Source organism: Acanthisitta chloris, unplaced genomic scaffold (assembly GCF_000695815.1).
Source record: "Acanthisitta chloris isolate BGI_N310 unplaced genomic scaffold, ASM69581v1 scaffold27288, whole genome shotgun sequence".
Lineage (NCBI taxonomy): Eukaryota > Metazoa > Chordata > Aves > Passeriformes > Acanthisittidae > Acanthisitta > Acanthisitta chloris.
In genome coordinates this window covers 18070-29584 of record NW_008685943.1, presented here as the reverse complement: position 1 = coordinate 29584, position 11515 = coordinate 18070, and the positions used below count along the sequence as shown (strand labels likewise).

Below are 11515 nucleotides of genomic sequence, written 5' to 3'. Positions count from 1 at the left end.
CTGCTGAACACACACTTAAGGGAACGATGTGTAGATTGCTTAATTGCTCAGATATTTCTAATCAAACTGTCTCCTAGACCTTTGAATAAAATAAATGTGGAGACACAGCTTACAAAGAATACTTTATTGTTTTGAATTGAGTGCCTTTTCCCCTTGACAAATGATCCTCAGAGACAGGTTTTTATGTTTTCCAAAGCAATGTATTCAACAAATGGTTTATGCAGAACAATTTCTAAAGCAATCTTCTCTTGCTCTCGATTTACCCCAAACCTTATTACCTAGCCCATTGGTTGTTTAGGCTTTTTTTCCTATTGCAATATGATCTGTTACTTCTGTTGGTCAGATGCATTTGTCTCTGGTTTGGACTGGAGGACCAAAGCCTATTTTTCTCAGAGTCATTCAGGTTTTATTACAACAGGCTCAGTGTGAGCCAACAGTGTGCACAGGTGGCCGAGAAGGCCAAGGGCATCTTGGCCTGGCTCCAGAGCAGTGTGGCAGCAGGACCAGGGCAGTGCTCATCCCCCTGCACTGGGCACTGGGGAGGTCCCAACTCAGTGCTGTGCTCAGCTTTGGGCACTCAGTGCCCAAAGGCCATTGAGGCACTGGAGTGAGTCCAGCCAAGGGCAACGAGGGCAGCAAAGGGCTAGAGCACATGGGCAAGGGCTGAGGGAGTTGGGGTTGCTTAGCCTGGAGAAGAGGCTCAGAGGTGACCTCATGGCTCTCTGCAACTCCCTGACAGGTTGGAGAGAGGTGTGGGATGTCTGTCCTGCCATGGCTGCAGGGAGAGGACCAGAGGGAATGGCCTTGAGCTGAGACAGGGCAGATTGGATGTTAGGAGAAATGTTTTCTCTGTCAGTGTGTTGAGGCACTGGAATATTGCCCAGGGAGGTGGTGGAGTCACCATCCCTGGAGCTGTTTAAGATGCATTTGGATCTGACACTGGATGATATGGTTTAGGGTTTAGAGATTCCAGCAGTGACAGGTTGGACTCAATGATCTTAGAGATCTCCTTCAGCCTTGATGGTTCTATGATTCTCTGAACAGTAGTTTGAAAAAAGAATCAAGAACTAGATATGTAACATATCCTGCTTCCAGCTGGAATTCTCTGCTGGGCAGAGAGTGGACTAGAAGTGACCTGAATTGGTTCCAGTCCTCACTCTTGCTCTGAGTATTGACTCAGAAACCAATTCCACTCATTTTTCACTCTTTCACAACATCTTGTGGATCCAGTTAAGGATGGAGCTCCACAAGGTGGGAATTTTGCAAGCACAGGATAAAACCATGCCCTGCTCAGCAGAATATACAACTGGAATACACAAAAATAGGCAAAGGGTGGGAGAAAGTGGCAGCATCTCTGCTTAGCATCTGGGATGCTGAGGTGGAGAAATGAAGGCTCTGTGTTAAGGCAGAAAAAGCTTGCTTAAATTTGTTCTTACATAAAGAATATCTAGGTTAAGGTTCAATTTAAAGCCTGGTGCTCTGTTCCAGTAGCTGAACTCATATTGTCTCAGCTGTGTGCAATTGTGCTTTGCTGAACTTGGGCTGTGACTTGTGTAATATACAATCTGGAGCAGAAACCTCCAGAGATCTATCCCTTGCTCTGTGTGTGATTGGCCAGAAGCTGTTTATCCCAGATCCCTAAAGTCAAGATCCAAAGACTTAATTACAGTTTCTCCCAATGTAACTGTAATTTATTGCTGTTAGCCAGAAACCAGAGCCCTGTGGTTGCAGAGCTTTCATTCTTCAAATGTTTATCACACATTCCTGATCCCCAATAAAGTCATTATTCCAGCTGTTATTTTTAGCTTTGCATTTGTGTTCAGCTCTGCAGGACACAGTTGAGCAGACAGTTATTTATTCCAGTAACTTCATTTGTAAAATACATTACATAATTACAGAAGGGTTTCTTCTTTACCTCATATTATGAGCACTCCAATTTTCCATGCACAGTTCAGGTGACAGAACATGGTGACAGGACATGGTGACAATGTTCACCAAGCCTGATGGACAAACATTTCTGCATTTGTATCAGTCACTTTCTCTCCCACTCTATATACTTGTATTTTGCTTGATTTCTTGTAGGCAAATCATCACACACAAAAGATGGCAAAGAATCTTGTGACTGTCTATAATATGCACAAGGTGCTTTGGCTCATTTAAAACATAAGCCATTTTATTCCTGTTTTGGCAAGGAAGACAGGGATTAGTAGCTTTGCTTGATTTTTAGCCTTCACAGGTTATATTTCAAGCCTGATTTCTGAGAAGTACAGAAGTACTGAGCAGCTTTCCAGCAGCCAGAGCAGGGCAATGCAGAGTTAAGGCTGCCAGCATGGATAAAGATCTTTATCTTGTCATTATGAAATTCCAGACATCCAAGGGATGATCCAAGCCTAATCTTTTCTTCAAATTTATTTAGAGGCCTCAGATAAATTCAATTAAAATATTTGATTAACTCAGGCTTTTCTGGAGAATAAAAATGCTTCAGCAATTAATTTTTTCTTGCCATTTTACATTTCCTAAATCAATATCCTTTGCTTAAATCATGTTGGTTACTTGTCAGAGTTCTTTCCTTTACAAGTCCCCAGTTTAATTAGTCAGATTCTCATTAATATATGCCCAACCTCTGTCTTGTATTTCATACTGACCTTAAAAGGCAGACATTAATTAATGCTTAATGAAAAAAATGATAAAGAGACTAAATTAAGCATTTAGAAACAACTTCACAAGCCTAGCAGGAGCTCAAGCAGCAGATTGAGGGCAATGAAGGAAGAAGAAGACTTGTGGTCTGGGGAGAAGAGGATGGAGAGGGCACAGGGAGCCTGGGGAAGACTGGAAGAGGCTGATTTGTCCCCACTGGGGCAGCTAAGTCGGTTAGGTTTGAGAGAGAACTGCTTATAAAGCTGACAAATTGAGGTGTGACACCTCAGGACTTGCACAAATCAGTCTATGCACCAATATTAAGCTGTCAAGAACACTCTGGGACTCCCTTTCAGGTGGCTGTGCCACTGCATCTCCCTCCCAGTGCCACTCAGTGACAATGGTCATGGGGACACTTGGTGCCTCTTGGCAGTATATCACTCTCCATACACACATATCCATCTCTTAAACAAGCGCTAAATAAAACTGATTTGCTAGAAAGCTCTTCCCTTTGGGCTGGGAGCCCATGGGCTGCTCAGTGAGAACTCTCAGAGGGTGAGTATTGATGCTGCTCATCAATGCACCACGTGGGGATGTGCTGGAAGAATCCTCCCTGCATTTCCACCCCCAGGCCATCTCCCATGTCCCATTAGGCATGGAAATGAGGGCCAGGGAGCTGCAGGCAGTCATAGCTTCAGAGCACTCTGCTGAGCAACATCCCTTCTTCCATGGGAGAGTGGCTATGGTTAGGAGCAGCCAGGTCAGTTGATGCATTAGGCTGCACTCAGAGAGAAAGCAGATTGCAGAAAAGTGCACTTCCAGGCAGTTTGGACTTAAAACATGAGAAATGGAATTAGGGCAGTAATTATTTCAATTAATTTTCCATCCTTTGCAGCAGGGCAAGCTGCAGTAGCCCTGCTACTCTTACAAATGAATGGTAATTTGCTAGGGAAAAAAAAAAAGAGAGACATATTAATGATGTCAGCCTTGGTTTTGGAAGTAATTGAGGCAGCAGCTTAAGGAAATCAATGTTACACAGCTAGTAAGCACTATGTTTTTGTTCATATTAACCAATTCCAAGGGATTATGGATTTTTTTCCCCCCTCTCAGCAAACAATAGTAATTTGGAATTGCCTATTATTTTGAGCAGGTAAAAGAGAGATCTTTTCATGCATTGCTTTAGTAAATATTAAGGATTCTATCCAGTGCTCCAGTTGCACAGGTTTGCTAAATGTCCTCTATTAACAGTCAGGCAAAGCTCAATGAAGGAATTGCTCTGCCAAGGTATTCTCCCTTGTTCCTTCTCTTCCTGAGAAGAATAATTGTTCAGCTCTCAGGATCCTGCACAGAAAATGTGCTAGATGAGTACACAGACACTCTGGTTCTTAATTGTTGTAATTAGTTGGAGCTTCAATCACCAGACCATGAGTTTTCGATGGATTTCATGACATATTGTACTCGTTCCTCCTCAGCTAATGAAAATCAGACATTGCAACATGAGATTCTCTTGCCTCTCTAGTGCTTTGGGGAAGCAATTTTGGTTTATAACGAAGAAGGAGGTTGCATGTTGTGAATTCACAGCATTGGAACATTTCAGCATGTATAAACATCCCTCCCTGTCTGTTTTGCCAGCACTGCTGCTCTTGCCATTCCTACCCACTCTGCAGGAGCACAAATTCCTGGCTGTTGCTTCTTTTGCAGATGTACTTAGACAGAAACACCTTTATCAGGTGAGAGAGGAACATATGGTTTGGGCAATTTTAATGGGAGGAGAAGGACTCTGCTCCAACAGGGAGCTCATCTCTCCTTTCCTTCTTTTTTTTTGCCTCCAAGAAGCCAAATCCTGCTCTCAGCATGGGATTGCCAGTGAAGCACTGGGCTTGTGTCTCTAGCTGGAATTTCACCCTCAGCCTGCTGTGCAGAATGTGGGTCACCTACTTAGGTTTCAAAGAGCCTTGCTACTGCACCTTGAAGATTGAAATGAGAACTGTGGCTTTCTATATTTGGTACCTCTTTTTCATTTTCTACATTTTTAAGAAACCTTCAAAATGAATGTTTTCCCCAGATAATTCAGGCTGCTTCATCTTATATATATATATGTATGCTGGTATATGAGAACTAGGGTAGACATAATAAGATGTCTATTCTGTGTCAGTCAGGGCAGTTAATTTCTTTAACAGTAGTTTGATATCATAGAATCAGAATTTTAGAGGTTGGAATGGAGCTTAGAGATCATCCAGCCCCAACCCCCTGCCCTGGGCAGGGACACCTCCCACCAGAGCAGGTTGCTCAAGGCTTTAGCCAACCTGGCTGTGAACACTGCCAGGGTTGGGGCAGCCACAGCCTCCCTGGGCAACCTGGGACAGTGTCTCTCCACCCTCACTGGGAAAACTTCTTCTTAGCATCTAAATTTCCCTCTTTCAATTTCTTGCCATTACTCCTTATCCTGTCCCTGCCTAACCAAGAGTCCCTCTGCAGCTTCCCTGGAGCCCCTCCAGATCCCTGAAGGTGCTCTGAGGTCTCCACACAACCTTCTCTTCTCCAGGCTGAACAGCCCCAACTCTCTCAGCCTGTCCTCATAGGGGAGATGCTCCAATCCTCTTATCAACTGTGTGGCCTCCTCTGAACTTGCTCCAACTGTTCCATGTTCTTCTTACATTGGACATAGATAGAGAATCCTTTCATCTTCACTGTGCCCAGAAATTGGACAAGAGCTGTGGAGAATAAGTACAAGAGGTCTGAGGCCATAGCGATTACAGGAAAAGCTTTGCCATAGAAAGTAACTTCTCACTGAGAAACACAGTTGTGGCTTTACCTCAAGTTCACTGTCTTCATGTCAGCATCCTGCCATTGCTTGGAGGACTGGAGGCCTGGTGCAGGTGATGGGAGCTCTGTGATGATGATGATGTGATGTGATGATGAAGATGAAGAGCTGGAGGATCCCAGGAGGGATGAGCAGCCAGCATGGTGCATACGTGCTCACTGTGTTGCTCTGCAGCAGCAAATACCATCACTGCCAAAGCCCCCAAGCTTTCCTCAAGATTTATCTGGATACCAGTGTGTGATTACAGTGAAATGATTAGTCCTAGTTGCTTTCATTGACAACACAGAGCAGGCTTTCATTGTCCCAAAGTTATATTCAGAAGCAAACTATTAAGCACAGTATTTATCTTCCCACTGAGCAAAATGTTGTGTTTAATATAATTCCTTCTCTGAAAGGTCAGATTTACATAGTGAGCAGCACAGGCTGTGCTGGTGCAGGGGAGGCATTGCTGGGCCTTTTGCTCTTTACAAAGCTGTTATGGTGACAGGTAACTGAGCACTGGCCTCCTGCTGCCAGGTGGAAGTCAGGTCATAGAAACCCTGGAAGAAAAATTGTCTCAGGCAATCGAGATAAATCTGCATGTATTCCCTCCCTCCACAGATGAGGGAGTGATGCTGAGACAGCTGAATTGAAGCCCAAGCCCCACAGCAGCTTCAGATCAGTGGAAACACAAGCCCTGGCTGCCCAACCTTCCCACCCAGCCAGCCAGCACCCAGGCAAGAAGGGATCATATGCAGCATCTGCATGTGATTTCTTGTAAATCATCCCTTGTGGCAGCCTGGAAACTCTTGAAATATTTGATCTGCAATAATTTCTTTACAGGTTATAAATCACAGATGTTTTCCTCCAGTTTTTGTTGGCTGAAAATATCCCAACCTTCCTGACAGCCCAGTCTGATCCCCCCATTTGCAGCCCATCTGCAGCTGGCAGTGCTACCCACAGCTGCTTGGACAACTCTTCACCTTCATCCTGACTGATTGAAGAGGCTGACAGGGAGGGACAAAGCCTTCCTGGGTTTGCCAGGATGATTCAGGTTGTGTGGAGACCTCAGAGGAACTTTCCAGGATCTGGAGGAGCTCCAGGGAAGCTGCAGAGGAACTCTTGGTTGAGAGCAGCAGTGACAGGACAAGGAGTAATGGGGAGAAATTGAAAGAGGGAAATTTAGGTTAGGTAGAAGGAAGGAGTTTTTTCTTGTGAGGGTGGTGAGACACTGTCCCAGGTTGCCCAGGGAGGCTGTGGCTGCCCCAACCCTAGCAGTGTTCACAGCCAGGTTGGCTAAAGCCTTGAGCAACCTCGTCTAGAGGGGAGGTGTAAAGCTAAGGCACCTGTGTTAGCCCTGCAAAAGCTGTGCCAAGACTATGCTGTCATAGCAGTTTTGTGAATTAAACACATGAGAGGTCCTAGACTCCAGGGCACTGTGCCCAGGGCTTGCCTTGGGTTGGGTTTCTCTAGGTGCTGAGTTTACACTTGATTTTAGACTCCTGAAGTGAGTGAGTCTGAAAGAGGCTGCCTAGATGGTTCTGGAGCTGGTGCACTTGGTGTACAAGGAGAAGCTGAGGGTTGCAGATTGTTTTGAACATGGAGAAGCTGGTCTGGAGCTGGAGCTTGGACCAGAGGCCTCCAGAGTCACTTTCAACCCTAACTGCAGTTTCTCTGTTACCATGCAATTTGTAAAAGGGTTTCAAAACTTCTTTCTTGGAGCTGTTATATTACTGAGTTGCTTAAAATGAAAAATCAGTGGGATTTCTGTTTAGAGTGAATAGGCTCATTGTGTGATGAGTACCAAGACTTGTGCTGGGGTTCATAGGAAATAGTCAAGCTGAGCTGATTATTGGCCAAGGACATGGTCATTTCTCGGCTCATGAGAAGTCTCAAGCTGCTGTGCCTTTAATTAAGGTGTTAAGGGACTAAGTCTGCCTTACATGTAAAGAAAAGTTTCAAAATTATTTTAAGAGAGGGTATTCTGCTTGGTAAAACCCTTTGAATGACAAAATCAACAGTACAGACATGCTGAGTGTTCCATTCCTTTCTTTTGTCATTTCTCTTCTTCATCTTCCCTTCCCTGAAGTACTTCTCTTTTCTTTTAGTAATTCTCAACAAGGTTTTTGACCACAAGGTAAATATATCTGGACTTGGCCAGGATATATTTAACTGGTATGATCCAACCCTGTGAATGTAAATACAGGGTTTGGGCTAGTTGTTCCTGATTATGGATGGATGAGACAGTCACAGCAGAGGGATGCAGAAAGGATGTCTCTAGAGTGGAGGAATCATAACTTCAGGGATGAATCTGATGGTGTTACAGCTGAGACAAACTGTCAACGAGTAACACATCAGCCTTATAGTCCAGTTCTTTGGTGTAATTCCATGCTTAGCAGCCAGTCCCAAAGAATGCAGCTTATTAATACAATCAAAACCATCACAAGACCTTATTACTGTTCCATGTTCTCCTTCTTCTCCTTCCCCAAACGCAGCTCCTTACTCTGTTCCTTCCTCCTTCCTGTTATCTCCAGTATTGCTCCCTGTCATCTTGACTCATCATCTCCCACCAGCAGTGCATCATCTCCACAGTGCACTTTGCTGGTCCTGGCTTGGGTTTGGACTGAGGGGATGTCACAGTGATATGCAGGGCCACATGCTGCAGGGCATCACTGCCATGGAGACCCACCAGCTTACCTTCCTGAGCTACAGGGGCTTCTGTGGCAGGCAGAAAATCACCTCCCTCCATCCCTATTCCTTCCTGCCTCATTTATACTGAGCCTGCCCAGAGGGAAAGAACTCAGAACCAATATTTGAATTTAGAGGCCTTGTGGGGAATTAGGAAGCAATGTGACTTCTCAGCTTCATGCATTACCATGAGGAAAGGGCAAAGTCTTCCTCTAATGACATTTTCTGTGCAGAAAGCAATGTCAAAAAAAGTTGTAGCACACCAAGAAGAGCAGCAGTGAGCTCCTATTCCTCCTGTTCAGAGTCCAGTTTGAGGGTTTGAGGATGAGTTTCTCTCACCTTCAGTGAGTTCCTGTGGGCAGGGTGTTCTTGTAAAGAGGTGGCTGTTCCTGTGGGTACAGAAATCTGTGATGGCAGGTTTGGGGAAGTTTTAAGGTAACACATACTCCCAAACCTGCTGCAGATTCTTTTTCTGGGCTTGTTGGAGTAACGTGAGGTGTGAAAGAAGAAATTTGTGTATGGGATGTGTTCTGACACAGTTACATCTGTGCTGTTTCCACCTCCCACAGGATTCTTCATGGTAAATAGTTCTGACTAAAACTGCCAGTTCTGCTCATACCAACAAGTAAATGAATGAAATGTTCTTAGAGAAATAAGCCAAGATTTGGAGAAGTGACTTCAGTTTGGGCATGTGCCACTTGTTCAGCTGTGGGATTTGGGGTAACAAATAGGATCATAGAATCATAGTATGTTAAGGGATTGGAATGGACCTTAAAGATCACCCAGCCCCAACCCCCTGCCCTGGGCAGGGACACCTCCCACCAGAGCAGGTTGCTCAAGGCTCATCCAACCTGGCTGTGAACACTGCCAGGGTTGGGGCAGCCACAGCTCCCTGGGCACCCTGGGACATTGTCTCACCAGAGACAAACAGATCCCTAAGAATGTATCAGTCTGGGAAAATGAAAGGAGAAAGGGAAGGATTTAAAACAAAATTGGGTCTTTTGGAATATAAATAGGCTGGAAATAGTCCCAGAGAGCTCAGCGCAGGGTGTGATCCCAACCACTGAAATGAATGTCTTTCTAGTGGTTTCAGTGGAAGAAAACTATGTGTGGTAACAGGGTTTGGGATTTATTTCTGTTCCTGCATACATCAGTGCCTTTATGAATTCTCCAATCCTAATTTCAGGGTAGGCTTTGAAACATTTTTCTCCTTTATTTGCCAGCCAACAACATCTGTTTCTATGGGGAATGTTCCTACTACTGCTCCACAGAGCACGCCCTGTGTGGAAAACCAGATCAGATTGAAGGGTCTCTGGCTGCTTTCCTGCCTGACTTGTCCTTAGCCAAGAGGAAAACCTGGAGAAACCCTTGGAGACGTTCCTACCACAAGCGCAAGAAAGCAGAGTGAGTAGTGGTGAGCAAAGGCTTTGCCAGCTGCAGAGAGGGAGAGGGAAATAAACCCGTGCTGCACTCACTGCCTTGGCCTTAGGGGAGATCTGCATTTCTCCTGGCAAGGGTCAGGGCACTGACACTTGAAAGCAGCTCCAGCTTATGGTCCTCAACCCAAAAGGACCTTCAATGGTATAATTCCCTCATGGACCAATACCACCAGTGACATTGACAGGATGCCATGGGACCTAGGGGGCAGGGAGAAAGATTCCCTGTTAGCAGCAGCTCTAAACAATATTTATCTCAGATATTTTCATCAGGTGACAGAAGCTGAAGCTCTTAGCCAGAGAGTTTTCAGACTAGTGATTTTCTTCCCTTTTCATCAGTCACAGTCTCTGTTGCCTTAATTGCTGGAAGCAACCTGAGGAACTTACTGCCTCTACCTGCCCTGAATCCAACAGGATACTATTAGACCCTTGCAAAAGAACATATTGGGTTTTTTTTTTCGTAATTGTCAGTAAGCTTTGCATGTCACATAAAATATCCAAATATTGCCTTTTTCCAGATGGGAAGTTGATCCAGATTATTGTGAAGAGGTTAAACAAACACCCCCATATGACAGTGGGACCAGAATTCTGGATATAATGGATATGACAGTTTTTGATTTCCTAATGGGTATGTTTCATCTCTTTCCAAAAATTAAATGCAACATTTCATTAGAGCAAGAACCATTTCTTTCCACACTGCTCTGCAGAGCTCAGCACTTTGCTAAAGCCTGGCTGAAGCTGCATTTACTCTATGTGCTGCTCTAGATGATTATGAGAAAATGCAGATTCCCAGGGTTATGTATTCCCATCAGTGCAGATTAAAGGAACAAAGATGTTCACAAATGCAGAGAGATGACAAATGCAGGTCAGGCCAGTCTCCTTCACAACACTGAAGGGCTTCACGGTGTGCTTTAGTGAGTGCTTTAGCCCTGTAATGTATGGCTCCTGGATGCACATGCAAGGGCTGCTTGTAGTGTTCTCTGCTGTTTGTTCTATAAAATGTCAGGGTGGGGAGGAGGGGAAGAGGTATTGCTTCGTCACAGAGGCAGCTGTGTATGTATCAGGAAGTTCACTGTTTATGCAATCTGATTGGAATCAAACAATTATAAACTGGGTAAAAGTGACCCATTCCAAGCCTAGGCAGTGCTTAGCACTGAGACATTCTCCTCTGAAATCCATTCTGCTGCAGCTAATAGACCTCTAAGGTGCCAACCTACCTATTTGGGCACATGCCAGCATGGACATATCCTCTGCCACTGCCACCACTGAGTTTCTGTACTAGGCTGCAGCAGGAAAGGCTCAGGAGCCTTTCCTTTCACAGCTCAGGAGCCATATGTGGTGTCTGTAAGTAGCTCAAGCCCCTGCCATGAAGTCAAAATTCATAGCTTGGCACCAGTACTTTGCACATTGACCTTAAAAAGCAGATGACACTGCTGCCTGTCTTGGTGCCCACAGAGAGCTGTGCAGCTGTCCCACTGCAGTGCCATCCTGAGCCATATGTTAGAGCCATGATACTGTTTTGGCTTTCCAGGCAGTCAGAAATTTGGACAAAGTTCATAGTATCATAGTAAGTTAAGGGTTGGAATGGAGGTTAGAGATCATCCAGCCCCAACCCCCTGCCCTGGGCAGGGACACCTCCCACCAGAGCAGGTTGCTCAAGGCTTTATCCAACCTGGCTGTGAACACTGCCAGGGTTGGGGCAGCCACAGCCTCCCTGGGCAACCTGGGACAGTGTCTCACCACCCTCACAGGGAAAAATTCTTCCTCATATCTAACCTAATTTCCCTTTTTCAATTTGTCCCCATTACTCCTTGTTCTGTCCCTGCAGCTCCTAACCAAGAGTCCCTCTGCAGCTTCTCTGGAGCCCCTTCAGATCCTAGAAACTTGCTATGAGGTTCTTATTAGAGGAAAATCAGGATGTTTGGTCAAGATTCCAAAAGCGTAATACAAT

General features: G+C 45.0%; 1 protein-coding gene across 1 annotated transcript in view; it reads left to right on the top strand.

Moving 5' to 3' along the window:
• LOC103807220 (extracellular serine/threonine protein kinase FAM20C) overlaps window positions 1-11515 on the top strand; it is a gene marked incomplete at its 5' end in the record, with an annotated part of 15559 nt that overhangs the window by 2143 nt on the left and 1901 nt on the right. Inside the window, 2 exons of the mRNA XM_009079941.1 lie at window positions 9352-9532; window positions 10083-10192. Coding sequence (XP_009078189.1) covers window positions 9352-9532; window positions 10083-10192 — 291 coding nt within the window. The remainder of the gene's footprint in view (window positions 1-9351; window positions 9533-10082; window positions 10193-11515) is intronic.